A 27,631-nucleotide genomic window follows, 5' to 3' on the forward strand; every position below is an offset into this window, starting at 1 on the left:
TAGATCCTCACTCGAAAACTCGGGAGACTGCAGTCTGGGCTGCGTAGATGGGGAGAGAGTAGCTTCACGTGGGTGCTGAGGGAGGAGGGAGGCAGAAACATGCGGAGAGGAGGACCGATACACTCTCAGAGAAACACACGTGTTAGATCTGAATTTTATTGAATGAACCATCACACTCAGAAACGGGCAGGCAAAAAGCAAGTCACTAGGCGCTGAGTTAGAAGGCAATGTATGCAGTCTTCCTTCCCCTCCCTCTCCCACATCCCTTTCAGAGACGGGGCAGGGAACTTGGGTGGGGGGTGGAGGGAGGACTGTGGGTCAGCGCCAAACAGACTGGTCAGCCCAGGGGCCGGAGGGGAGGGGGAGGGGGAAGGGAAGCTCAGTGGGGGGGAGGGGGAGGGCTCATCCATTTCTCCCTTGACAGGTGGTTTGTGTCCCTGATTGGCCGACGCTTTCCGACTCACACCTCCCTCCCCCAACTCTCAGGAATGTGTAATTATCCTCGCGGGGAGATGAGAGGGGAGGATGTAGTCACGTGACTTGGGAAAGGGGGGACCCTGGGAAGACCCCCCAAGAGACCCTCCCCCTTCAAACTGTCTCCTCTTCTCTAAGGGCCCCTATTGATCCTATAAACGGAAATGACCCCAAATTCAAGGTTTCTCAATATTTCTGGGGGGGTCATAAAAGGGGGTCCCCTTGGCCAGAGGTTTGTCCAGTGGCCCTCCAGGTGCAGAGCTAGGAGAGCTCAGAGGTGTCAGAGGCCCGAGGCATGGGGTGGGGGGGAGGGACCGAGAGAGAGCAGGACAGAGCAGAGCTGGGGGTGGGGGAGGGGAGGGAAGAGGAGAGGAGGGGGCTGCCCGCGGGGGGTTATTGTCTTTTAGAATTTGGGAGCCTTTGAAAAGCCGTGGGCCCTCCCACCGCCTTTGTGCCGGTGGAGATGTAGCGGCCTCCTCCCGGATCCCTCCTTTGCCTTCGGACGTTTTTTCTGGGGCCTGCAGCCACCCGACCAGGGGCCCGGGGCCGCGGGTGCTGAGCCGACCACCATGGGCTCTGTGTCCAACCAGCAGTTCGCAGGTTTGGTCTCGCTATTGGGAACTTGGGCAAGGATGGGACCATCTTTGTGCCGGGGGAGGGAGGTAGGACAGGGCACCCCGTGGGGTCTGGAGGCCACCCAGCCTAGTGCGGCCCCACCTCGGCCCCAGGAACCCAGGCGTCCGGGCAGCACGCGCTCCGGAGCTGCCGCTTCCCGGCAGGGGCGGGGGCAAGCGGGGGGGGAGGAGGGGCATCCATCCCCAAGCGAGCCAGGACATTTGCCGGTTCGCCGGTCCGGAGAAAGAGCGGAGACAGCTCAGAGTTGTGGAAGGACGAGGAAACTTTCGGGGGCCATCTAGGATTTTAGTGACTTGCTGCGCTCGGTGGGAGGGAAAGAGGGAGAGGGGCAGATGGTTCGGATCAGATCTTTAGCTCTCCCATCTCGCGGGCTGGAAGCCCCAGACCCCTGGATTCCCACGCGCCGGCTAGAAGGGTCCAGGTTCCAGGGGGAGGTGGGGCGCGGGCTCTGGGGCTGAGGTGAGCTTTTGATGTGGCCCTTTCCCCCACCCAGGTGGCTGTGCAAAAGCAGCGGAGGAGGCGGCTACCGGGGACGCGGCCCGGGCTGGCGAGGAGCCGCAGCCGCTCCACGGCGCCGGCATCTGTAAGTGGTTTAATGTGCGCATGGGCTTCGGTTTCCTGTCCATGACCGCCCGCGCGGGCGTAGCGCTCGACCCGCCTGTGGACGTCTTTGTGCACCAGGTGAGAGGTGTCCTGATGCCCCTTCTCTGTCGCCGTGCCGCTGCCCCCCTTCACCGCGGGGCCAAAGGGAGAGACCTCCGATTTTGCACCCACTCCTCTAAGAATCTCCCTATTGCTCATGCTTCGCCCCAAAAGTGGTCCTCCAGTGGACGTGGTGTGAGCCCCCAAATTAATCCCCTCTCATCCCTTCCCTACAGCTTGGACCCCTCGGTAGCTTCCCTTTTCCCTACGGCTCACCACGTGTCCGTTGTACCTCTTCCCCTTGGGGGGCAGAGGCCAGGGAGGTGACCCCATGTGGCAGGAACTGAGGTGGTTTTGTCCCGCCTGGTGGGAGGTGGTGGTGGTGAACAGTGAGCTAGCAGGTCGAAAGACTTGGGGGGGAGGGTTGGCGGCGCTAGGGGAAACACCACTAGGCAATCGGATTTGTCCACTAGTGTTTCATTGGACTTGGCAGAGAGGGAATGCTTCTGGGTGAACCAGGGACTTAAAGCCGCTGGATTTCCCACTCCCTAGGTGCCATCCACTAGAGCTGTGGAAATGGTAAACCTCGTGATTTGGAACAAGGGAGGGCAGAGAGGGGAAAGGGGACTTCATCCTGATTATGTCCACTCTTCTCTCCCTCCCCTTTCCCCCCTCCCAGTAGAACCTCTGCGCACACACACCCCCAACCCACCAAACTCAGTGACTCAGATGCCTCTTGCATGTGGAACTGACCAAGAAAGAGACTGACGCCAAGAGCCAGGGGCTAGGGCTGTTTTTACAGGCAGGAGCAACCCCAAGTTCTCAGTGAAAGCAAGCAACTCAGCTCGGTGGGGGTGAAATTCAGTGTCACCCCAGCTCCGCGGGGCTAGGGGGAGGAGGGCAGTCTAGGCTCTGGATCTATTCTTCCAGACTTGGCATTTATGGCCCCAGACGGCTCTCAAATTGCTGCCCTAACATTCCAGGACACAAACAGAAGGGGCCTGGGCTCCTGGACTTCCCCCCACTCTCTCGCTCATCCGCCTACCCCTGATTTGGCTAGTCTGTCTGCAGCTTCCCTCCCTCCCTCCAGGGATAGGGAATGTAGAGATCTTTCATTCTCTGCTAAAGCTAAGTTGTCCCATCCTGGGTTCCTTATCCCCTGTTTGGGAGGAAGTACCCCAGGATGAAAAGGGCAGGTGAAAGGGGTGCAACCTAGACCTTAGTTCTGGGTTCACCCTTAGGGTGTTCTCTTCCCTCCCCTATCACTACCACCCTAACAGGCCCAAAGATTTAGGGGTTGCTTTCGAAGGATTGAGCTCTGTTCTCTAGGGCCTTTGGTTTGGGGGGGGGGAGAAATGAAAGGGATTGAATTGGAGCCCAAGGTGGGGTGGAGTTCGGGACTATTTGGGGGAGGAAAAGACTGAAAGAGAGAGTGGATTTAGCTGGCAATCACAAACAGCCAGGGTACCAGGAGAAGGACTGTGAATGTGTGTGTGGGGGGGAGATAACTAAAGTCCTGCAGATCTGATTATTTCATATCCCTTTTCAGTTTCTTCGATGCACTTGGCTAGCACTTGGTTCCCACTTCAAGCGTTGGGCTAGATGCTAAAGAAGAGCACTCAAGCTTCTTAAAGTCCACTGTGAGGGATAAGATGCATTCACAGCCTGGATGGTTTTGTGTCAGAATGCATTCCAGAAGCACTCTAGATCTAAGCCAGTCATCATAGATGATATTTGAATTGTGCTTAAAAAGATGGACAGGAATGCACCTGGAAAGGGGAGGGCCAGTCTTAGAAGGGGAGGAGGTTGCAAGGATAATGAAGGGTCATGGCAGACTGTATCCCTAAAAGCCATTACAAGGGATAGGGAGGCCAGTTGTGACTGAGGAGAGGGAACCCAAAAGAACAATGATCTGGGGAGAGATGTGGAGACCAGTGGTTAGGGGAGCAGAAGAATTTGGAGAGCAGTGACTTAGGGGAAGGGGGGAATAATGAGGTGGGGAGAAAAGGCGAGGGTCTGTGGAGGCTTAGGGCGACTTTGGTAGATGGTGATTTCAGAGTAATTATTAGTCCCCAGCCCACCGCCATACACCCCCCTTCCCAACCAGACGTCTAGTTTAAAAGTTTCTCCCTTGCCCCCCTTCCTGCCTCATTTACATATGTGAATAACCCACAGGAAGTAATTGTGGGAGAAAGAAGGGAATTGGCCTCTTTAGATCTATTAAATCACTTTATTACAGGAACCAGCTTTGAATGGCCCTCCCCAGCAGGGAGGCAATGCTCCCCCCCCCTCCCCTTTATCTGATCACAAAGAGATTAAAATCTCTGTAGGACTGGAGACTAACTGGGCAGCTTCCCCAACTTTTCGAGACTGAAATGAAGGAGTCAGTTAAACTCAACTCCTGCCCCGCCCCTTCCCCAAGGCTACTGAACCAGGGAGGGAATAAAGTGGTTTCCCTCTTGAATTCTTGGACTTTTGCATTGATTTTCTACCTCTCCTTCAATCATTCCTTAGGGGAAGAGTTAGGTTTGGGGGCGCAGGTGGGGCTCTGTGTCCAGAGACCAGAACCCACTCCAGCTGACTCCAACTAAACAGTATTGGTGGGCTGTTAACCCTATAATCTTAGAATCTCACCATCATAGAATCAAATGATATTAAGGCTGAATGAGGTTTTAGAACATAGGAAGTCAGAGTTGGGAGGGATCTTGGAACAATTATACATTTATCAAGAGACTGTTCTAGGTGACGGAGATACAAGAACATAGAAAAGCTTGAATGGAGAGGTCATCCAGTCTTAACACCCTCTAGAAGTGAAGTGATTTGCCCAAAGTCAAAAGTCCTAGTCCAGCGTTATTTCTCAAGCACCACCCTCAAGATGTACATTTTTACCATGCCATACATTAGATGATTGACCTAGTCAGGAACAACTAATGGCTACACACCCTGCCTTTAGGGCCCTGAGAGTGACTGGGCAAGATCCTACTGGTTGGGAGGGAAAAGGAAGCTGTAAGATCTCTTTGTCCTCTGGGCTCCAGAATTCCCAAGTAGTCCACCTGAGAGTCTTTGGAAAAGGTGGTGTGTGCAGAAATAAGGCTTCTCTGCATCTCCCATAGTCTTAAGCAAGCTCTCTGTCTCTGTCTAAGACTGAGCCCCCCCCTCTCTTAGAGTTTTTAGCCTTGTGAAGGATTGATGAATGGAGGGAGGGTACCTGCACTTATGGTTAAATGATTGAAAAAGTTTTGTCTTTTTTTTTCTGCAAGAATTAGGTAGAAGGGAGGCTATGGGATCATAGGATTTAGCCTTGTTGAATGAGCTCCAAGTAGCTCCCAATTACATCTAAGATCAAATATGAATGGCTCTGTTTGGCATTTAAAGCCCTTTACAACCTGGCTTCTAATCTGGCCAGTCACATTCCATACCCACCCAACTCCAGGCCTTTGAACTGGCTGTCCCCCATACCTGCAATGCACTCCCTCCCCTCCTCTCTTCTTAGACTTCCTAGCCTCCTTCAAAGCTCCAGTGGCACCACCTACCTACAACTACCCAAGAAGTCCTTTCTTGGTCTTTCTATCTGCTATTGCTATTGCCTCCCCTCCAAAATTACCTTCTATTTACTTTTTTTGCATATTTTTCTATTTACTTTGTGTGCCTGGCACCCATTTAGCATGTAATAAATGCTTGCTGATTGACTGAATGGACCTCCGGGATCATTTAGTCCAACTACTTTATCATTCTCTTGGTAGACTGGGTTAGTGTAAGGGTTGTGCAGAAGATCTTTCCTAGTTCCCCCTTTCCATTCCCTGTTTTGTCCTCCCAGTGCCTTTCCTCTGAGATCACCTGATCACTTCTAAGATCTCCTTCCATGTACCTGGTATACATGCTTGAATATGGTCTCCCCCATTAGACTGTGAGTTCCTTGAGGGCAGGGCTCTGAATTTCATTTTTCTTTGTATCCCATTTAATATAGTGCCTGGCACAAAGTAAGATCTTAGTAAATGCATGTTGACTGATGGACAGGGGAAACAAAGCCCAGAGAGGAAAGAGCTCACTCCCTTTGGAGTCCCATAGCTGTTATCTGGCAAACAGCTGCATTCAAATGGAAGTCTTCTCTGGTTCTCAATTGGTGGCTCTTGTCAGCTGTTTTGTATTTCCCTCTTTAGTGATCTTTGTACCCAGTTTGTGTATGTGTTGAACTGTCTGCTCTCCAGTAGAATGTGTTACTTACAGGCATGCAGAAACCAGTTAGATGTTTTCACTGTGTTCTCAAAGTGTCTTGCACAGAATATAGTAGATGCCTAATAAGTATTTGTTGAATTGAATTATAATACCCTAATTCCAAGAATCTGGGATTTCCCCAAAGCTGATTTTTAATGGCCTGAGGAGGGAATAATTCTCTGGAATTTATGTCACCTTTTCTAAGGGGCATGGTATGGGGGAGCATCACCCAAGGCCTGTAGTTAGGAGACAAGGAAGTATATGTTTGTGGGGAACCCCAAGAGGTAGCATCTGGAAGGGGGGCAGTGAACTAGGAGTTCCCTTTTCTGAGGAAAGGGGAAGAAGGAAAAAAACTAATTTATCAGCTCTCTTTTCCAGCTCCTGCTAACAAACCACTGTCCTTGCCCCTTTCCTCTCCCCACAATTGATTTTTTTTTTTACTTTCCCCTTGACCCTTAATTTTCTTAATTTAAAATTTTATTGAATTTTTGGGGGGTTTTTTCATCACTTTTATTTCTCAATATAATCCTCCTTTCCCCTATCCCAGACAAGCATCTTTATAACAAAGAATTAAAAAGAAATAAAAAGCAGCTTGGTGAAATTAACCAACACATAAAAAATAAATCCAATTTAGTATATTGTGTTCCACTTTTATAGTTTCTAACCTCCATAACTGGTTCTCAGCCTTTCCTGTGTCCAGGACCCTTTGTGAAGTTGGGTGAAGTCTATAGACCCCTTTTCAGAAGGATTTTTTTAAACATATAATAAAATAGAGTTGCAAAGCAAACCAATTTTATAGAAATATAGTTATCAAAATATTTAAAAATAGCCTCAGGAACCCTAGATTTAGAACCCTCTGTTACTCTTCTTCCTTCAAATGAATTCAGTAAGCATTCATTAAGTCCCTACTATGTACAAAGCTCTGTAGGCATGGACCCTAAGAAAATCAAGACAGAAAGTATCTCGAAAAGCTTACATTTTCCTGGGGGTGGGATAGCATTTCTTTGGCACTGTTACTAGCTATGGTAGTCCTCTTTGCCTATCTGCCTGTGTGTGGGGGTGAACCCTTTGTTCTGCCCCACCCCAGCTGGTACCCCTCTAGCCTTCTTACTTTCCAGGCTAATTTCCCTGTCTGGTCCTAATAGGGATGGGGATGGTACTTATTTGCATCTTAATTAGTCTCCTTTCTCTTCCAATTGGCCAAGTTCTCCCCTTGATAATGAAAAACTGTCCCTCCTTCCAAGCCCTTGTCTCTTGTTGCCCATTAAGTGGAGAAGTCCACTGTTATTTCCCTCCCATTTTCCCAAACCAATCTGCTCCCAATAGCAAATACCTTGTGCTGGAAAAAGGATCTAAGAAAGACCTTCCCTGAAAGGCTGTTTGGGGTAGTAGAAAGAGCCCAGGCTTTAGAGCCATGAAGAGACCTTAGCAGCCATCTAGAAGATAGGGTCACAGATTTTAAAGTTGGAAGGGTTTCCAATGGCCATCCACCCCAAGGAAGAGTCCCTCCTCTAACACCTTGACAAGTGATCGATCCATCTACCACTCAAGACAGGAGACCAAAACCTTTCCCCTCATTTTATGGATGAAGAAACTAAGGTTCAGGAAGGGAAAGTGATTTGCTTGAGGTCACACAAAGATGGAGTCACAGAGTCAAAATCTGAGTCCCAGGGCTGCCTGATTCTTAGCCTGAAGGTACTTCTGTTCAAACCTCAGTTGTCCTCATCTGTAAAAAGGGACGATAATTCTTGTACTGCCTGCCTTAAGCTGGGTTGTGAGGAAAGCGTGTCTAAAGCACCATGAAAATGTGATTTAGGGGGTTGAGAAGAGGTGGGAATAGCTTGGGACCTTCTTTCTGGGAGTAAAACAGGGCAACCCTTATCCCTCCCTGGTCCACCTCTATTGAAACAACTGGAGCAGGGAAGCTGTAAAACCATTTCTCTGGTTCATGGTGGATTTCAAGAGTTTCCATCTCTTATCCTTGAGGTTCAGTTTTTGGGTAAGGGCCCTACCCCACACTAAGTCTGATGGCAATCAATCAGCCAGCATTTATTAAGCTCTTACTGTGTGTAAAAGGCCTGTTCTAATCACTAGCGATACAAAGGAAAAGGCAAAAAATAATCCCTCCTCTCAAGGAACTTGCATTCTAATGATGATGAAAACATGTACAAATAGGTAGATACAATAACACAGAGTAGATGGTAGGTAGATAACCTTAGTAGGGATAAGGTGCAGAGGACAGATTGATGGACTTGGAGTCAGGAAGACTTGCTGCCTCAAACACTAGCTATGTGACCCTGGGCAAGTCACTTGACTTTTCTGTGCCTCAGTTTCTCATCCACAAAATATTCAATGACCTCTCCAGGTCCCTTCCTGCTCTAAATCTATGATTCTTTGATAAGGTATTATGTCATCATCACACCTGTCCCATCTATCTCCCAAGTTAAGATCAAACAAGATAAATGCTATATGGATGTCAGCTACTTTGATAATCACCATCCCCCTCATTTCTATGGTGCTTCATAGTTTATGATTTATGAAATGTTTTACTTGTGACAGCCTTTTGAGACAGGAGATGCCAATGTCCTCCATGGTTTGTAACTGATGGAACCTGTGCCCCTACCCCTCTCATCCATTCCCACCTACACTCCTCAGCCCAGAAAGCTGAATTCAGAGGAGGGACGTGCTGGTCTCTGCATGGAGGGATGGAGGATATTTCCATCCAGAGAGGGTGGCAAGCTGGTTGTAGGAGAAAGAGCACTGGACTGAGAGTCAGAAGGATCTGGGTGTGAGTCCTGGACTCTTGCCACTTCCTGGCTGTGTCACCCTGTTCAAATTACATCTCATTGAGCTTCAGTTTCCTGATATGTAAAATGGGAGAATGATATAGTACTGTGTTGCTATGAAGAAAGTGTTTTTGCAAACCTTAAAGGCTTTGTACAGGCTGTCCCAGAAGTTTCAGTGCAGCTTTAAGACTTAATAACTTAAAGCTACGCTCAGATTTTTGGGATACCCCCTATAAATATTATGTTGATGAAGTGGCTTTGCTGCCCAGGTATCAAAAAAAAAAAACCAAAAAAACAAATTAGTGCAGCAGAAAAATGCTGACAACCAGAATTCTAGCACCAATTGTGCCAATGAGTTGCAGAATATTCTGGGGCATATATCACTCGCCATCCAAGGATCTCCATTTCTTTCTGGAATGATCTAGCAGTAGGTTGACAGATGTACCTCAGCTGGCTAACATCATTAACGAATGCTCAGGAAATTCGGAGAAATGAATTACAGGCAACAGTTGATTCTGAGGAAAGTGTTCTAAGTGGGCAAAGGTGGTTGGGTTGCCCGACTTAACAGTGTAGTGGGTGTAGGTGGAGAGGAGGTACCAAGTGGCGCCTTGGTTGTCCTGGGGCTCCCAGATCAGAGAAAGCGAACTTGAGTGCCTGGCCTCTTCTGCCCAAGAGTTGGATGGGATATAGCAGATTGAGGGTCTTGAAGCAGATCAGTCACCAAATAGTGGTATGAATGTAGACAGAGAACCGTGATGCCCACAGAGCTGGGGCCTGGGTCTCTCTCCTTGTGTCTTTTTCCTCTATCAGTGAGAAATGGGTGATTTCCTAGGGGCCTGCAGTAGGACTTGGTGGAGGTCAGCAAGGACGGATCCGTCTTAAAGTCTGGAGGTTAATCATCGAAGCTGCATTCCTAGAACAGAGAGGGAATGGGAGCAGTTGACTTTGATCCCTAAAAAAGGGACACACGTGGCACAAATCTGGGTTATGATATCTTAATGAAATTGCCAAACATTGATTGGGACAGCCTTTCTTGGGAGTACACTAGCAGCCTTTTGCTCTCCTCTGAAGTCCTCCAGGTAAGGTCTGCCCTAGGAGGTCTTCTACCACACTAGGAAGGGCTCTGACCTGGCTGTCAGACTTGGGTCTGTAGAACAGCAGATTTAGAGCCCGAAGGGAGCCTCGGAGGACATTAAGTCTAACCTCATTTACAAATTAGGAACCTGAGCCTACAGAGGTAAAATGCCTAACTAAAATCTGGAGTACCTGATTCTAGTTCCAACTCTGCTACTAACTCCTCCAAGTTTCCTTTTTAAAAAACGTTTCATATTAAGCTCCTACTGTGTGCCAGGCACTGTGCTAAGCATCTGACAAATATTACTGCATCTGATCTCACAACAACCCAGCGATGTAGGGTTGCCCCATTTTACAGTTGGAGAAACTGAAGCAGAGGTTAAGTGGCTTACCCAGGGTCACAGAGCTGGTAAATGTCCAAGGTTGGATTTGAGCTCAGATCTTCCCACCTCCAGCGCTCCCACTTTAGATACATCTACCTTGTTATAATGATTAAAAAAGAGAGGAGAGGGGAGAAAAAGGAAAGTCATCGAAATTAACCAATCTATCAACCAAATCTGACAGTATGTACAATCACCTCAGCAAAGGGAGGGAGGGAGGGAAGGACATTAGCTCGTTTCTTCTAGGGCCATGATTGGTCATTATAATTGCCCAAGGTTCTGAGATTTTGCTGTTGTGGTGGTGGTGGTGGTGGTAGTGGTGGTGGTTGCTTCTGTTTACATCATTGTAGTCATCTGTATAATTGGTTTTTTGCATCTGCTTATTTCACTCCGCTCATGTTTTGTCTATATTTGTCATTTATTACAGTATAATAATATTCCACTATATTTGCATACTATAATTCATTTAACCATTTCCCAGTTCTCTGCTACTACAAATAATATTACTATAAATACATTGTTGTATATGGGACCTATCTGTTTTAAACCAGTCTGGGACATATTCCAAGCAGTGGCATCCCTGGGTCAAAGGATAGGGACATTTTAGTCACTTTTTCCAAAATTGTTTTCCAGAATGGTTGACGTACTTCACAGCTCCGTCAACATTTTATTAAATATGTGTTTGTCCTTTTATAGTCACTCAAACACTTGACTATTAGCATTTTTTGTCATCTTTGCCAGTTTTCTAGGTTTGAGGTAAAACCTCAGTGAGAGCTATCATCATAAGTTCATCTTTTAGTAGTAGTAATTTGGAGCAATCTTTCACATGGTTGTTAATAGTTGACAATATTTTGGAAGATGGCCTGTCACATCCTTTGTTTTATATATTCATGTCAATTCCCTATAAATTTTGGACACCTGATGCAAAGATTTTCACCCCAATGGACAGCTTTCTTTCTTATCCTAGTTGCATTGGTTTTGTTTGTGGGAAAGCTTTTCAATTTTCTGCAAGCAAAATTATCTAATTTTATCTCTTGTGACCTTCCATCCCTTGTTTGGTCAAGAATGCTCCCTGTGCTGCCATCAGCTTTCATTGTACCCCATGTGACCTCGGGCAAGTTACTTCTACTGTTTCCTCCTTTGTAAAATGAGGGGATTAGACTAGATGATCTGATATCAAAGAATTAAATCCTATGGGATTTAATGTCCTTTCCAACTCTAAAATCCCACAGATCTTGCTTTTCTAAATGACACAACAAACAGATGTGTTCTGTAGTTTGTGGTTTAATGGACTTGATGTCAGAAGACACGTTTGAACCCCCTTTCTGCTACTTGCTAGCACTGTGACCTTGGACAAGTCACACCCTTTCTCTGGGCTTCAGTTTTCTGCTTTTTAAAATGTAGAGGTTAGATGAGAGGATCTCTAAGCTCTGGCTCCAGTTTCTATGTCTCTAACTCTTATTTCCACCCCCAGTACAAAGTCCTTGTCTCTCCCTTCATCTCTGTATCTCCCCCAGTACTCTGCCTATAGCAGGGCTGTGTTATGTTTGAATAAATGGTCATGGGTTAAAAGTCGGGAGGGCAGGGCCGATATGAGTGTGTAAGCTCCTTGAGTAAGGTAGGAGAGTTTGGTTTTAGTTCAGCTATGAATTCTAAACATGAGGCCACTTCTAGGGAGAAGAGTCTAAGGCAGCCTGGTGGTTGACACCAAAGACCTTTGCAACTCAGATGTGGTGGGTGGCCACACACACAGTAGAAAGGTTGACTTGGTTATATGCTTTTTCATTCCAATATTCCAGAAGGTCAATTCTTCCCTGGAAAGGTATGTTTCATTAAGTGATTTGAAATACTGGGGTTTAGGAGAGGGGGGAAGAGAAGAGAGGTTGCAAAGGAGCCTGAAATTATCTCCTGAGATAGTGGAATGTAAGCTATTTCCCCCCTCCCTTTTTTAAAGTCTTTGTATTCCCCAGAACCTAGTTAAGTACTTAGTAAATGTTTGCTGAATTAATCTGGTATGGGGATTGGCTTGTCCTCTACCTCCTGGAATGGAGGGGTGGGATGAGAATAGTAAGACTGGGTTCCCTCCATTGAGATCAGCATGAGACTAATGAGAGTATCCAAAGAGGGAACCAATTAGTAAGGTAAAAAGGTCACATTGGGAGTACAATCCTTTTAATTAAGTGAAGGAAGGGGGAGCCTCTAGTCACCACTGAATCAGCTATGCTAGTAAAGGTGCTGTCACCCCAGAATCTCTCTCTCTCCCTCCCTCTCTCTCTCTTTCTCTCTCTCTCAGCTTTCACTTTCACCTCCACTACCCTGGTTTGAGTAATGGAACTGAATTACTCTTATTTTCATTGTGGTAGGCTATCTAAAATATGGGGTAATTCAGACAAGTCATACCATATAGTGTTGACAGAATCATAGGATGTTACGAATTGGAGAGGGAATTATATAAAGCCCACCACAGTATACTAGATTGATTTCCAAGAAGTTAGAGTCCCTGTATTATTTCAACTTTCTATCTCACCAGCACACATGAGATGCTTAATAAATGTTTGTTGCTTTTGTTGCATAGGAAACTGAGGCTCAGAGAGGGAGACTGAACTGTCCAGAGTCACCCTGCTGGTAGAGAAACTCGAAGCCAGGATTCTTGACTCCTAGGGCACTTTTCTTTCAGTTATATATCATTCATTGCCTCCCAGAGTTGCGGTGTGGTGTGGTGGACAGAGTGCTGGCTCTGGAGACAAAGGACTTGTGTTTAAATCCCTTCTAGACTGCTTACTACTGTGTGACCATGAATAAATCACAACCTCCCTGGGCTTCAGCTTTCTCATCTGCAAAATCTCTTCTGGCTCTACCTATATCTGTGATCCTAAGTCCCTTTGAAGGGTTGTCTACTAGCCTCTAGATAAGGGAGAGTAGAACACTGACCAAGAGAACCTGCCTGAATTGCAAGCTGTGGGGAGTGGGTGTGTGCTGAAGATAACTGGTCCCCTTCTCTACTGTATGTACACTTAAACCTAGATTCTCCTGTCTCTGCTCCCGCCATATAGGATCTCCTTAGAAGCTATTAATTTCTTGGTGGGGTGGAAGTGGGGGTGGGGGGAAGAGAACATTTGATGTCTTTTGTTTTACATCACCTACATTTTTCCATGTACCTCTCCTGCTCCTGGACCAACAGGCTATATATCAAAGAATTTTTATGCATTCCTTAATTGATAGGCATCTATTTCGATGCTGCAAAAAGGTAGCCGTTACTTTCTATTTTCCATGGCTTTCCATTCTAGTTAGGGTTTTCAGCCTAGGGGCATGAGAAGATCATCCTGGGGTTGTGGTAGATAACTGTTATCCTATTGTAATTGATTAATCTGGTTTATTTCACATGTGCATATGCATGGTAAATTCTAAGATTCATGTCCTTTCTTATTGTAGAAGGTTAGTGGCTTTTTCCTCATGTACATATTCATGACAGACAATAGAATTTATTTCCTTTCAAATAAATTGGGAATATTGGAAGTTTTACTGAAAACCAAGAGGCAGTGGGTTCCTTAGACATTCCAGCAGCGCCACCTGCTGGTTAAGTCAAATCAACAAGGAGGGTAGATAGGTAAGGCTGGGATTTCTTGCTCTTCCTTTCCACTTCTATATTTCTTCAGACTTGTCTTGGAACAGGAAAAGGCGACACTGCTTAGTGGAAAAATGGCAGTCAGAAGTCTTGGGTACGAGGCTCAGCCGCTTCTACACTTGTAAAATATGTCTAATAAAACATCTGCCTCATATAGGTCTTTAACATGCTGGAGAAATATGAATTTTCTACCTAGCTGAGGGGTTGTTAAAGAAAGTACTTTGGCTCAGTGGAAATGTGAGCTCTTTCTAACATCCCCCTCTGTTCAGGGGGGGATCCAGAGGAGTTCAGGGTGTTGGCTACCTATGGTCATTCATAGCCACTCAGCTAATATTTTATTAAGTGCTTGGTATATGGCAGTCACTAGATATACAAAGAAAGCAAAAAAAACCAAAAACAGTTCAAGAAACCCCGAGTCTAGTGGAGGAGACATCACGCAAAGAACTACATACAAACAAGACATATACAGGCCAAATTGGACATAATTGACAGAGATCGAGAAAGGCTTCTTGCATAAGGTGGGATTTCAGCTGAGACTTAAGGGAAGTTTACAGGCAGAGATTAGGATGGAAAGAGTTTCAGGAATGGAGGATAGCCAGTGAAAATGCCTTTGAGTGAGAAGAGAAGATAGCGTTTTCCATGAGGAACAGCAAAGAAGCCTGTGTCACTGGATAGAGGAATATGTGAAGGAGGTAAGACTGGAGGGCTCTAATTAAAAGCCAAACAGAGGTTTTAGAGCTGGGAGGGACCAAAGAGGTCATAAAGTCGAACCTTATTTTGTAAATGGGGAAACTGAGGCAGAGAGAGTTTGTTTTTAGGTAACTTGCCTAGTAGGGTCACATAGCTAGTAAGTGTCTGAGGTTACATTTGAACTCAGGTCATCCTGACTCCAAATACAACACTCTCATCTACTGTACCACCTAGCTGCCCCAGGGCAGGACTCTGGAAGATTTGAGTTCAAATTTGGATTCAGACACTAACTGTATGACCCTAAGCAAGTCACTTAACCTTACTTGCCTCAGTTTCCTCATCTGTAGAATGAGCTGGAGAAGGAAATAGTAAACCACTCCAGCATCTTTGCCAAGAAAACCCCAAATGGGGTCATGAAAAGTCGGCCTGACTGAAGCACTTGAAATAAGAAAAGCTGCCTCAGGGGTAGAATGTACTGAATAGGAGGCAGGAGTACCCGGCTGGCGTCCTGACTCAGGTCCTTTCTGGGTGTGCCCTGAGCCAAGTCACTTAATCTCTGCCTCAGTTTTCTCACCTAGAAAATGGAGACAATAATACCTGTAGTGTTTACCTCAAAGAATCAAATGAGAATATACACACACACACACACACACACACACACACACACACACACACACACATATCAAGTATATAGAAAGGAATTTGCAAACCTTAAAGATGGGGAGCAGAGTGGGGTGAGGGAGATATTTAATAGCAACTATTCTCTTATGACTGTGGATGGGCAAGTCACTTAACTTCTGAGCTTTGGGTTTCTCATGGGAACAGTAACAACTATAAGATGTACTTTAAGGGGTGGGTATAAGGGAAGAGGGTATGAAAATGTGAATTCTTATTATTCTGAGCTCAGTATCATCCCTAATGAACCTTGTTTGGGGTCTCAGAAATTCCCTAGGAGCTAGGGTGGGGTAATTTGCCAATTGTCTTCTCCTTCCCTAAAGATTCCAGCTTAGGGCCCAGGTTGGGGGATGTGAGAGAGAGAGAGAGACAGACAGAAAGACAGAGGAAGGGGGAGAAAAAGATAGAGTGACAGGGACAGAGAGAGACAGAGAGCGAAGAGTATAGGGAGGGGTCCATTGTTTGAAAATCATGTCCCTTCTTACTGGAGCACTTCTGCCCTGGCCTTTCCATTCAACAAACATTTTCCATTCAAAAAGCATTCATTAACCACCTTCTTTCAAAGCATTGTGGTAGGTCCTTGGGTAGAGTCAAAGTTTAGCTAAGTCTTAAGTCTTGGTCTGTCGGTCAGTCAGTCTCTCTCTCTTCTCTCTCACACACACACTCACACATACATACACCCTCTACTAGGTGGATGAGGGGATGAGAAATAAACACAGATAATTGTACTTTAGTACTTTCAGGATTTGTGGGTCAACTCTCAAGCCCCTCTATTGTGGCTGAAAAATCCCATCAACCCCACAGCAGATGGACCTGGTCCTGAGCTTGTCCAGACTTATCTAGGATATGGCATCAGACATCACTGGGCTGGTGATCCAAGGCTTTTCAGCTAGGATTTCCCTGCCATAGCTTGTATTCCGCTGGCAAAGAACCTGGGGTCAGCAAGCAAGGACTTGGCTTGAAAAGAGGCATCAAACCAAGTGCTTTGAGGATTGCAAAGTGGGATCGGGGTAGGTTTCCTGGAAGAGGTGGCATTTGAATGTCCCTGCCACTGTGAGCTCTGAATGCCCCCAGGGATGGTCCTTCAGAACACTTGACCCAGCTGGGCTGAAGAGAGTCAGGCACTTTAGCTCCCCCTTCCTCAAATGTGAAATGGCATATATCAATGAAAAAAAAAAACACTGATAAAGCACACGTGATATTTTTATTCCATCAAAGCTTCTCTCCTCCCAAATAGTTAAAAGTTGGGACTTTACTCAGGTAGGAGGCAGGATGAGTCTGAAACCAGCTTCCTCTCCCCCCCACCCCAATCCCTTGCCCTGACTAGTAAAAGGGGAACTAGGGGAAGCCCTTGGAGATGGGGCATCCTGTCCAGCCTGTCCACTTTGGATGTATTGCAGCTGTTGCCAGCCAGAAGCTTATTGGGGAGGATAATAAACTATGTGTGTGTCCCTCATTTCATGTGAGTCTAGAGAGTAAGGGGGGATGGGGAGTTGGTCAGCAGCTATGTCTAGTCGGACTTCAGAGAATGCAAGGGAAAGATGAGGAAAGGGAGATTTCAGATGCTAGAGGAGTGTGGGGGAGGGTTGCCACCTCTGCAACTTCTGGAATCTCGCCACTGGGACCAACCAGCGTCTGCTCTTTGTTTTCCTGGCTTGGCCCTATGGAGAGAAGCTCAGTCCTATGCCCCTCCCCCCCATGCCTTTTCTTTTTTGGGGGTGAGGAGTGGGGGGGGGTTGAGAAGGAAAGATAGGCAGGGCCCAGCTTGGGAATGTCTTGCTTTGTGTGTGGCTGGGGGAGGAGGTATTGGGGAGGAATTCTGGGCCCCTTCCTTTCAAATGCAGGGGTTAGAAGGCTGGCTTTGGGGATGTGCTGATTACCTATCTGATAACGGAGGAATTCAAAATATGTGTGTTTTGGGAAGGGGGGGTTGGTGGAGGAGGGAACCCTGGAGACCACCATTCTCTCTCTCTGTTCAGCTCAAAGCCTAGGGCAGTGATGGTAGATAATAACTACTGATTAACAAGAGTTTCTAGTTTCTGAATTTTCATCCAGCCCATGGTTTTAAAAAAAAAAATTTAAATCATGTTAATGTGAGTTGTCAGAGTTAGAAGGGACTTTATTCTGTTAGAGAAAGGAAGGGCTATTAAAATCTAGAATGTGTGAAGAGAATGTCAAAGGAAAAGAGACTTCAGCCCAAAATGTTAATGATGGGAACAAGAACCTTAGACAACCAAATATTTGAACTGGTAATTAGGCACCTTTTAAAGTCACTTAATCTAATTACTTCATTTTACAGCTGAGGAAACTGAGGTCCAGAGAGATTCACTGACCAAGATAGACAAAACCCAGGCTTCTCATTTGTCTTTTTAATTGGAGAGTAAGCTACTTCGGAGCAAGGGCCATGTTTTTTTGTATTCCCACAAAATCCTTGGTCCCATATAAATACTTAATTGATTCTGTTTAGAGTTGGAAGTTTTAGGATGGAGTGGTCCTAACTAGGAAGGTGGTTAGAGCCAGAAAGGGGATATATGGGACCCCTTCCTACTCACATAGGTAGACATGGTCTGCTTGGAGGTGGCTTTGCAAAATGAAAAAAAAAAAATGAGGGCCATGATTTATCAAGGGTTTCCAAACTGATGTATGCATGCCCCAAGGGGGTATAAGAAACTTATCAAAGGGGCACAGGAAATAGTGGGTAAATAAATAACTTCTCCAATTGAAATAGTGAATCTCTTCATTTTATTTCTTATGTGCCTATACATGATAAATTCTAGCTTTTATTTCATTTCATGTTGAATAGGAGATATCAAAAGGTTTATTGAAGACCAAGGGTTATGGAGCCCAAAAAAGACTGGAAACCCCTGTTTTAGAAAGAAAAATAAATGACATGTGTTGTTGTTTGTCTTTCATTCTCAAAGAGGACCATGACATCAGGAAGGTGATGCCATGACATGCAAGTGAATTGGATTACAGTGAGGGAGGGCTATGCAAAGTCACCAGCCTCACTATCTCCTCCAGAGTCATCTGGGTCCAGCGGCCAGATATAGATCAGGATGACTGGAGACAATGTGGGAGGAAAGAGGAAGGAAGGTAGTGAGCTGGGAGCAGAAATGGATCAAGAGAAATTTTAGAAGGTGGAGAGGACTAAGTGGCTTTAGCCCAGACCTGGGATTTTGAAATGTTCAGAGATGTATTGGTACCTGCAGTCTGCCTCTTTTCTGGGTTCTAGGATGGGTGTGTGGTGTAAAAGATAAGTAAGATATGGTCCCTGCCCTCATGAAGCTTACACTTAACAGATCAAGTCACTGTAACTCCCTAGGCTTCAATTATCTTTTGTAAAATGGAAATGCTAATACTTCTAGGGTTTCACCTCACCTGGCAGGTGTGAGGAAAATGCTGAAAGTCCTATAGAAATGAGAGTCACTATTAATGGGTGGTGCATAGGTGTTGTCAACACTGTCACCCACCTACCTCTGGGATTAGAGAGATAGAGAATAGGGATTGGACCTGTGATTTCATTGGAACAAGGATCTCCCTGATAGGAAACTTGCACTGCCCATTCAGGTGGGCATCTTCTCAGTAAAGTCAATAAGCATTTATTAAGCACCTACTATGTGCCAGGTACTGTGCTAAGCACTGGATACAAAAAGAGGCAAAAGACAGCCCCTGTCTTCAAGGAGCTTACAACCTAAAGGGGGGGGTAGGAGGCAATGACATGCAAACAAATATATACAAACTCTTGTTCAGTTGTGTCCAACTCCATGACCTTGGAGTTTTCTTGATAGAGATACTGGAGTGGTTTGCCATTTCCTTCTCCATCTCATTTGACAGATAAGGAAACTGAGACAATCAGGGTTAGTGACTTGCCCAGGGTCACACAGCTAGTAAGTGTCTGAGACTGGATTTGAACTCAGGAAGATGAGTCTTCCTGACTCCAGACCTGGGGCTCTGTGCCCTATGGCACCACCTAACTGTCCCTACAAACAAGATATATACAGGATAAATAAGAAATGATTAACAGAAAGAAGGCACTGGAATTATAAGGGTCTGGGAAGGCTCCTGGGCCCTTCTCTGCAACTTACAGTCTTAGGTTAGAGAGTCATCTAGATCGTTGAAAGTTTGTGAGTCACCCAAGGGCATGGCACAGGCCTGTTGTACAGTAGGTGCTATGTAAATGCTTACTCCCTTTCCCTTTCCCAAGTTGAGAGAAGGCCCTTGAACCCAAGTTTTCCTGAGTTCCAGGCTGACTGGAAGTACCGTCAACATCATTTGGGTTTTCATTTGCCCTTGGGTTACCTTGAGCAAATCCCTTCAGTTCCAAATTTTTAAAGGAGTCTGTAATTCCATTTCTAGAATAATAATAATAGCTAACTTTTATAGCACCTACCATGTGCCAAGGACTAAGCACCTTACAATATTATCTCATTTAATCCTCACAACAACCCTGAGAGTTAGGTGCTATTATCTCCATTTTACAGATGAGGAAACTAAGGCAAGAAGAGGTTAAGAAACATGCCCAGGGCCACACAGTTAGTATTAAGTTTAATGGGGAAAGGGATAAAAGATAAAAATGCAAATAACCCCAATGCCCAATAGAAGCGTGATAAATACAGGGGAAGTACAGACAAAATGCTGTGAGATCATAGAAAGGCCCTGAGGATGTAAGATATTAGGGCTAGAATAATATCTAGCATTTCTATAGCACTACAATATCTTCAAAATGCTTTATCTTACTTGAGCCTCACAACAACCCTAGCAGTTGAATGATACCATTATCCCCATTTTTACAGATAACGTAACTCGAAGCAGACAGAGAGTAAGTGACTTGCCCAGGGTCACGCAGGTAGTGTCTGAGACCAGATTTGAACTTAGGTCTTTCTGACTCCAGGCCGAGCACTCTATGCATTTTGCCACCTAGCAGTCTCTAGAAGATTTTTTGTGGTGAGAGTTCATGATTCCCCCAAATGGAGAAATCCCTTGTCCAGACACAGGGCTTTGTTTTTCTCATCTGTCCTCTTTTGGTTGAGAAAAGGCACTCAGAGGCTAAGGGATGGGAAAGAGGCTGGACTGAGGAAAAGATGCGGAGTGGAGAGAATCCTGGAATGTTAGGGCTGGAAGAGGCCTGAGGGAACATATGATCCAACCTCTTTTTGCAGGGGAAGGAACTGAGGCCTAGAAAGAGGAAATCATAAAATCAGTCTTTAAGTATTTATCCACAACTGTATTAAGTGCCCACAGTGTGCCAGGTACTATGCTAACCCTGGGGCCATAAGTATATAATAATAAATGCTTAACTGATTGATTGACAAAGTAGAAGCGTACAACTATTTTTCCCTTGGAGCAAAGGACTAGACCTGAAACCAGGATATTAGCTGGGACGGGAGGTAAACTTAAGCTAGAAAGCAGATTCAAAGAGAAAGGGCTAAGAGAGGCCCAAGGTGGGGGATCAGAAGGAGGGCAGAAGAGTCAAGATACCGTCTCAGGGCTCTGGTGTGGCCATCTTGTGTTTGATTCTGTTTTGTCCTACTACTGTTTTCCTAAGGAAGACATGAGGCAAAAAGTATGTGTGAGCTACAGAACAGGGGCCCAGGCCTGGCAGAAGGAACCTGGGCATTCTGCAGCGAGGAGGAGACAAAAGACTCGGGGGTGGGGGGGGGGGGAGGGACTAGAAGAGAACAAGAGCTGAGGATAATGAATGGGGCTTTTTCCCATCCCCAGGCAACTCAACCACAATCTCTAGGGAAGGGGCTCAAAGGAAAAACTTCAATTAACACACTAAGCAGTGGGGTAGGGCAGAATATCAAAAGGGAAAGAAACTTGAAGAAGACCAAGTTAATTCCTGGGTGTCCAAATGTATAGTTGGGGTGAGGGGAACTGCAGGGGAATTAGAATGAGGGCTCTGGGCTTCCCTAGTTCATCCTATCCATCCATCCATCCCTCCCTCCCTTCCTCCATCTGCCCATCCATCTATCCATCCATACCATGTGGGTATGTGTGTGTGTGGGTATGTGTGTATACACACACACACATACATATACATATATTTTGTTGTTCAGTAATTTCAGTCATCTCTGACTCTTCATGACCCCATATATATGTATTTATATATCTATGTATATATAAAGGTATTTATATGTATGCATACATACATACCTATATATATATACAGTGAATTCAGTGTCTTCTCCAATCTTCTAAAGTGCCAGGGGTGGGGAACCTTCGGCCTCGAGGCCACATGTGGCCTTCTACATCCTTGGGTGCAGCCTTTTGACTAAGTCCGAGATTTACAGAACCAATCCTTTTATTAAGGGGATTTGTTCTGTGAAGTTTGGATTCAATCAAAGGGCTGCACTTGAGGACCTAGAGGGCCACATGTGACCTTGAGGCCAAAAGTTCCCCACCCCTGTTAGGACCTAAACCCTGAGGGACTTCTCTAGACTGGGGGTCTCAGCCTCCCTCACCCCTCCCAATGGTATTGCCCTAGGGCCTGACTCTCCAGTCAAGGGAGCAAAAAAAAGAAAACAGATAGTAGATAGAAGTTCACATTTTCTTTAGCAGTTTAAAGTGCACAGATAGTACTTTTCCCATCAGTTTTCTAAGATGGAGTAGCCAGCCCCATTTTACAGATGAAATTGAGGCTGAAACACTGAGAGGAATTTTCCCAGAATCAACTGGTTGGTTAAGATAGCTTGGACTAAAATTCAGGTCAATACAATAGTTGATAAAAAACCTGAGTCATCTCTATGAACACTGAGAAAGAAGATAATATTCTTGGAGAAAGGTTAGAAAAGGCTCCTTGGGGCAGGTAGGTGTTGGAGTAAATAGAGCACCAGACCTGGAGTCAGGAGGACCTGAATTCAAATCTAGCCTCAGACACTTCCTAGCTGTGTGACTTTGGGCAAGTCACTTAACTCCGATTGCTTCTTCCCCGCCCCCCACCAAAAAAAAAAGAAAGAAAGAAAGAAAAGAAAAGGCTCCTAGGAAGAAGTCAAACCTGATCTGGGCCTCCAAGGAAGAGGATTTCAACCAGTCAAATTGGAGAGTGGGGGGTAGGAGAGGACGAAGTAAGGGAAGGACAGAGATGGTCTAAATGCATGCAACTGGGAAAAGGTGAATTCTGGGTAATGTACAGTAAGTTGGAACCAGATTATGGAGGGCCTTGAATTCCAGGTTACAGACTTTACCCTGTAGGCAATTGGGAACCACAGAAGATGACTGAGGATTAAGTCCAGTGTTATTGCCTCTAGATCTCCTCACAAGGTGAAGGGGTACTTCATGTGAGCAGATAGCCAGGACGTATCTTGTGAACATCTATGTAACTGGGAGGGTGGGATGGGGCATGTGACTCGTGAGCTGTTCCATGCATCCCCACGTGTGTGAAGTAGGTATTTTGTGACAAGTAGGAGGTCAGCTGCTATCTGCAGAAAGAGTATCTCCGGGTGATTTTGTAACTGTAACCACGAGTTGTGGTTTGTGGCCGGAAGCTGATGGGAAGATTTTGAGACAGAAGGTTCCATGGAGGTCATCTCGTTCAATTCTCATTTTACAGATGAGGAAACTGTGACCCAGGGAGAGGAAGTGACTTATCAAAGTTACGTAGGTAACAAGTGTCTAGGGGGAGATTCAAACTCCAGGTTCTCTAGAGGAAGGAGAGAACAATTCACGAGGTTCTAAATCCAGCTCCATTCCAGAGGGACTGGCTTTATTCTTCACAGAGTGCTCATCTGGCCCCTGGATGCTCCTGAGATAACTGACACTGATAGGTTTTAAAGGTTTTTTAAGTTTGAAAATGGGGGCTCACAGCAACGCTGTGAGATAGGTATTCTTATGCCCATTTTACAAATGAAGAAACAGAGGCTGAGAGGTCACATAACCAATAAGCATCAGAGGTGGCATTTGAACTCAGTTTTTCCTCACTGCAGCTCTAGCACTTTTTCTTTTATATTAGCCGTAAGATTTCCTGTGATTTCCCTGCTTGTGACCCTCGACAAATTTTTTTTCACCTCTCAGTGTTCCAGCCAATCCTCTAGTTGCAGAGAAACTACTGCTCTGCATTGGTAAAAGAAACTTAACTCATCTGGATTTCCTTAGACCAATGAAATCTCAGGGCCAATACCAACCCCATCAGCCTATTGTGCTCCTGTGCACATAAGCACACACATATACAGTAGATGCAGCATAACAGAGTTCTTATTGAATTGTCCTTGGAGACAGGAGACCTGGGTTCCAGTATGGCCTCTCACACAAAGTGATTGTGTGACCCTAGGCAAGTCATTTAACTTCTGTACCAGAGCCAGTTCTCTAAGACTCTTAAGTTGCCAACCAACTGATGATTTGCGTTGGTAGATGTAATTTCTGACCTGGAGTTCCCTATACTGATGAAGTCACAAGTCTGGCTAAAAAAAAAAAAAAAAAAAAAGACATACACACACATAATAACTAACATTTATATGGTTCTTACTATATGTCAGGTGCTGTGATAAGCATTTACCATTATCAGATCATTTGATCCTCACAACAATCCTGGGAGCTAGGTACTCTTATTATCCCCATTATGCTGGTGAGGAAACTGAGGCAGGCAGAGGTTAAGTGACTTGTCCAGGTTCTAGTGAGCATCTGGGGCTGGATTTGAACTCAGGGTCTTTCTGACTCCAGACCCAGTGGTCTATCCACTGGAAATAACTTTGATCACCCTGCTTTCACACTTGTCATCTATTGGGTGTAGAGGCCTTCTCTGTCCCGTGGTGCAGAGATAAACCTTTCCGGAGGACTTCCTCTGAGTCTTTCCAATCAGTTGGGTTTCTAGGCTTGTTGTCTCTCACTCTGAGCCCCAGAAAGAACTGGGTTCAAGTCCTACCTTTGACACATGACATGACATGGGGGTGGCTTTTCCCATCATCCCATTTTAATGAGTTCTTTTCTGCTGATTATCTTGAATAATGCTTTCCATTGCCCCCCTCCCCCATGCCAGATACTCCTCCATTGGTCTTTGGGTCACCTATAATTGTGATTCTTTGGCTACTGTGGTCTTCTGTGATTCGGAATCATACATAATAGCATCACCAGAAGAATGCTGGTGCTAAAAAAACATTGGTTTCATGTCAAGGAGTGGGAAAGCATGTTATTTCTGGAATGTAATACATCCATGGTGTCTATCCATAATATATATGATCCTTGCATTGTTAGTATCTGCAGTACCTGCAGCTCTGTCCCAAAGGAGCTGGTCTATTCCCCAGGTACATCCAGAAGCTTCTACAACACCCACCCACCCACCAATTCCATTAGGAACAGAGGTGAATTCCTACTGTCCCACACTCTCTCTAATCTTCTTGCCTGGATAAATTCCTTCCTTTAACAAACAGTTATAAATCAGTGTCTCTACTAGGCAAAGCACTGTCCTAGGTGCTGGAGATACAAAGGTCATGGTACAGACTATCTAAAGCTGTCAATGTCTTCCCATCCCTCAGAGTAAGCTGCATATGGAAGGTTTCCGAAGCCTGAAGGAAGGGGAGGCTGTGGAGTTCACCTTTAAGAAGTCAGCAAAGGGCCTCGAATCAATCCGGGTGACAGGGCCTGGCGGGGTGTTCTGCCTTGGGAGTGAGAGACGGCCCAAGGGGAAAACGCTACAGAAACGAAGAAGCAAAGGAGACAGGTATGATGATGGGGAGGGCAGACAGAGCTGGGCAAGGCTGTGAGGGGCACATTTAGATCTGGTACTGGAGTCTGGCAAAGGCCCTTTTGGTCTCTAATGGCTCCTTTCTCCCCAGATCCTCCTGAGGGTTGTTTCTTACTTTTCTAAGGGTTTGGAGAGACCCTCTTTCCCTGATTCCTGAGCTAGAGATCTGACACCTATCCCATTGCCCCCTCCCATGGGAGGTGGGTGGCAGAAAGAACCTTTGAATACAGTCCCCGATCCCATCCTAACCTATGATGAGGAGTTCGGGGCTCACAATGCTTATAGAGAAGTTTGCTCTAGAATAGGGAATCTCTATGTCTCCCATACTCAGATTATCAACCTCAACATCCTGTGGTTTAGGCAATCCACATTTCTATTGAGGAGAGGTAGAAAGAAGGAAAGAAAAGTGTTATGGGGGAGGGGAAGGAAAGGGGGATTGATGATAGGAATAAGTGGGGAGGGCACTTACCCTAGAGATGGCAGTCAAAAGAATTGACTTAGGGTTAGAAGATCTAGGTTGAAGTCCACTTTGCAACTGACCAGCTATGTGACCTTTACCTCTTTCAGGCTCAGTTTCTATATGTTAAATGATCTTTTGAGATCTATATCAGCTCTAGCAGTCTGATTCTAGTCGGGATCCTTATTGGGCAGATTTGGGGTTGAATTTGGTCTGTATTATCCACATACACCCCTCACCTCCACCCAGGAAAAGCCTGAGCCCATGGAACCACTAATTCCATGACCTTGGGCAAGTGACTTCCCTACTCTGGATCTCGGTTTCTTTATCTGTTAAGAGAGGGTATTGGAAGAGATGATCTTTTAAGATTTGGAGGTGCTAAGTAGTGATATGGTTTCTTCTAGGCTAATGAGGGACATGTAACAATGAATCCCACTGGGGAACCTTCTTCTCCCAAACTAGAATTGATAATCATAGCCCAAGCTAATAATTGAGCCCACTCTCTTGATTTGAATAATCACAGAGTCAAAAGTAGTTTGCTCAATGCCACAGACAGTTCTTCATGGAATCGTTTACCAATCGTCTATGCACAAGGCTTCTTAATTTGGGGTCCAAAAGAGTTTTTAAACAAAGTATTTTATATAACTATTTCATTACATTTTGTCTCCTTTATAATTCTATGTATTTTTACTTAAAAACATTATTCTGAGAAGGGCTCTACAGGTTTCACCAGACTGGGGTGGAGGGTGGGAGTGAGGTTGAGGATCATGGCACTAAAGAGATGAAGAACCCTTGATCTTTTCCAACTTCATTTTGCAAATGAGGAAACTGAGCCCCAGAGAGGAATGGTTATTTGTCCCATGTTAAACACATGGCAAATAGCAGAGTTGGGCATCAAACCCATATCTTCTCACTCCAAATCTAATATTTTCTGTCTTTCAATTGAGATCAGGGAAAGCTTCATGAAAATAGCATTGGAGGGAGGGAGGCTTTAAAGGATGGGGATGATTTCAGCAGGCAGGTACAGACAGCATTCCAAGTATGTAACAATAACCTTGGGGTGGGTGGAAAATCATAGACCCCAGGATGTGCTGGCAGAAAAGTTGAACTGAAGCACAAGGTATGTAAGAGGAAAATAAAGCTGGAAACAAAGGTTGGGGACAGATTATATAGAAGGTCTTAAATGCCAGGAGTTTAAGTATAATTAGATAGGTAATAGAAAAGTGCTGGAGATTTTTGAAGGGAGAGTGTTGATCTACCCTTAAATGATTTTAATCAATAATAATGATGCAGCAACTAGATGGCACAGTAAACAGATAGCTGGCCTGGAGTTGGGAAGACCCAAGTTCAAATCCTGCCTCACACATTCACTAACTGTGTGACCCTAGGCAAGTCACTTAATGTGTTTACCTCAGTTTTCTCATCCCTAACATGGAGATGATAACAGCACCTCCCTTCCAGAGTTATTGTGAGGATCAAATGAGATAATATTTTCAAGTGCTTTGCTAAAGAAGCAATATATAAATGCTAGCTATTATAATGATAATAGTGACTGGCATTTACCTAGTCCTTTAAAGTTTGTAAAGGGTTTTACATGTTATTCCTCTGATCCTCACCACAATCCTAGGGGCTCAGTACTATTGTTATTTCTACTTTACAAATGAAGAAACTGAGGCTGAGAGGTGAAGGTAGATCTGGCTGCATGTGCTAGATAAATTGGAGGGTGTTTAACACCATGGTTCTGCTTCTCCAGCAGATTTGACTCAATGTTAAAGAGCAAGAAAATGAAGATTTATTGGAGAGGACAAAAGCCCAAATGCTCTCAGGTTCCAGAAGATTAGTGTTTTTTGTGTATCTTGGTGCAAGGCCTGTTTTGTTAGGAAGTAGCTGCTCTGTGGGGTCCTTTGGCTTAAGGGCCCATGTTATGCTAGAGTATGCAAATCTATAGCTGTCCAGGTGTGCGACCTCTCCTTTCCCACCTCACAGGTGCTACAACTGTGGAGGGCTGGATCATCATGCCAAGGAGTGCAAGCTGCCACCCCAGCCCAAGAAATGCCATTTCTGCCAGAGCATCAGTCACATGGTGGCTTCGTGCCCCCTGAAGGCTCAGCAGTCTCCCAGTTCACAGGGGAAACCGGCTTACTTCCGGGAAGAGGAAGAGATCCACAATCCGGCCCTACTCCCCGAAGCTCAAGATTGAAGTGGGGTCTGGGGCCATCCAATGGGATGGGAAAGCTTTAAGGAGCAGGCGTCAGTCAACAGGGAGTGGGGGATGTCAGGGTGGGATGGGATGGGACA

General features: G+C 45.5%; 1 protein-coding gene across 1 annotated transcript; it reads left to right on the plus strand.

Annotated features, from left to right (window-relative positions):
* Positions 1-1,043: 1,043 nt before the first annotated feature.
* On the plus strand, positions 1,044-27,533 carry LIN28A (lin-28 homolog A). Its single transcript, XM_027864820.1, has 4 exons — positions 1,044-1,074; positions 1,604-1,791; positions 24,668-24,852; positions 27,320-27,533. The coding sequence occupies exons 1-4, from the start codon at positions 1,044-1,046 to the stop codon at positions 27,531-27,533; spliced, it is 618 nt and encodes a 205-aa protein (XP_027720621.1).
* Positions 27,534-27,631: the final 98 nt, after the last annotated feature.

Source organism: Vombatus ursinus, unplaced genomic scaffold, assembly GCF_900497805.2.
Source record: "Vombatus ursinus unplaced genomic scaffold, bare-nosed wombat genome assembly UNPS02014777.1, whole genome shotgun sequence".
Taxonomy (NCBI): Eukaryota; Metazoa; Chordata; class Mammalia; order Diprotodontia; family Vombatidae; genus Vombatus; species Vombatus ursinus.

Bases quoted from the DNA above. Each gene is read 5' to 3' on its own strand.
- LIN28A (XM_027864820.1), top strand. From the start codon at position 1,044: ATGGGCTCTGTGTCCAACCAGCAGTTCGCAG. The intron at 1,792-24,667 runs GTGAGAGGTGTC...CCCATCCCTCAG, and splicing joins TGGACGTCTTTGTGCACCAG to AGTAAGCTGCATATGGAAGG. The intron at 24,853-27,319 runs GTATGATGATGG...CCCACCTCACAG, and splicing joins CGAAGAAGCAAAGGAGACAG to GTGCTACAACTGTGGAGGGC.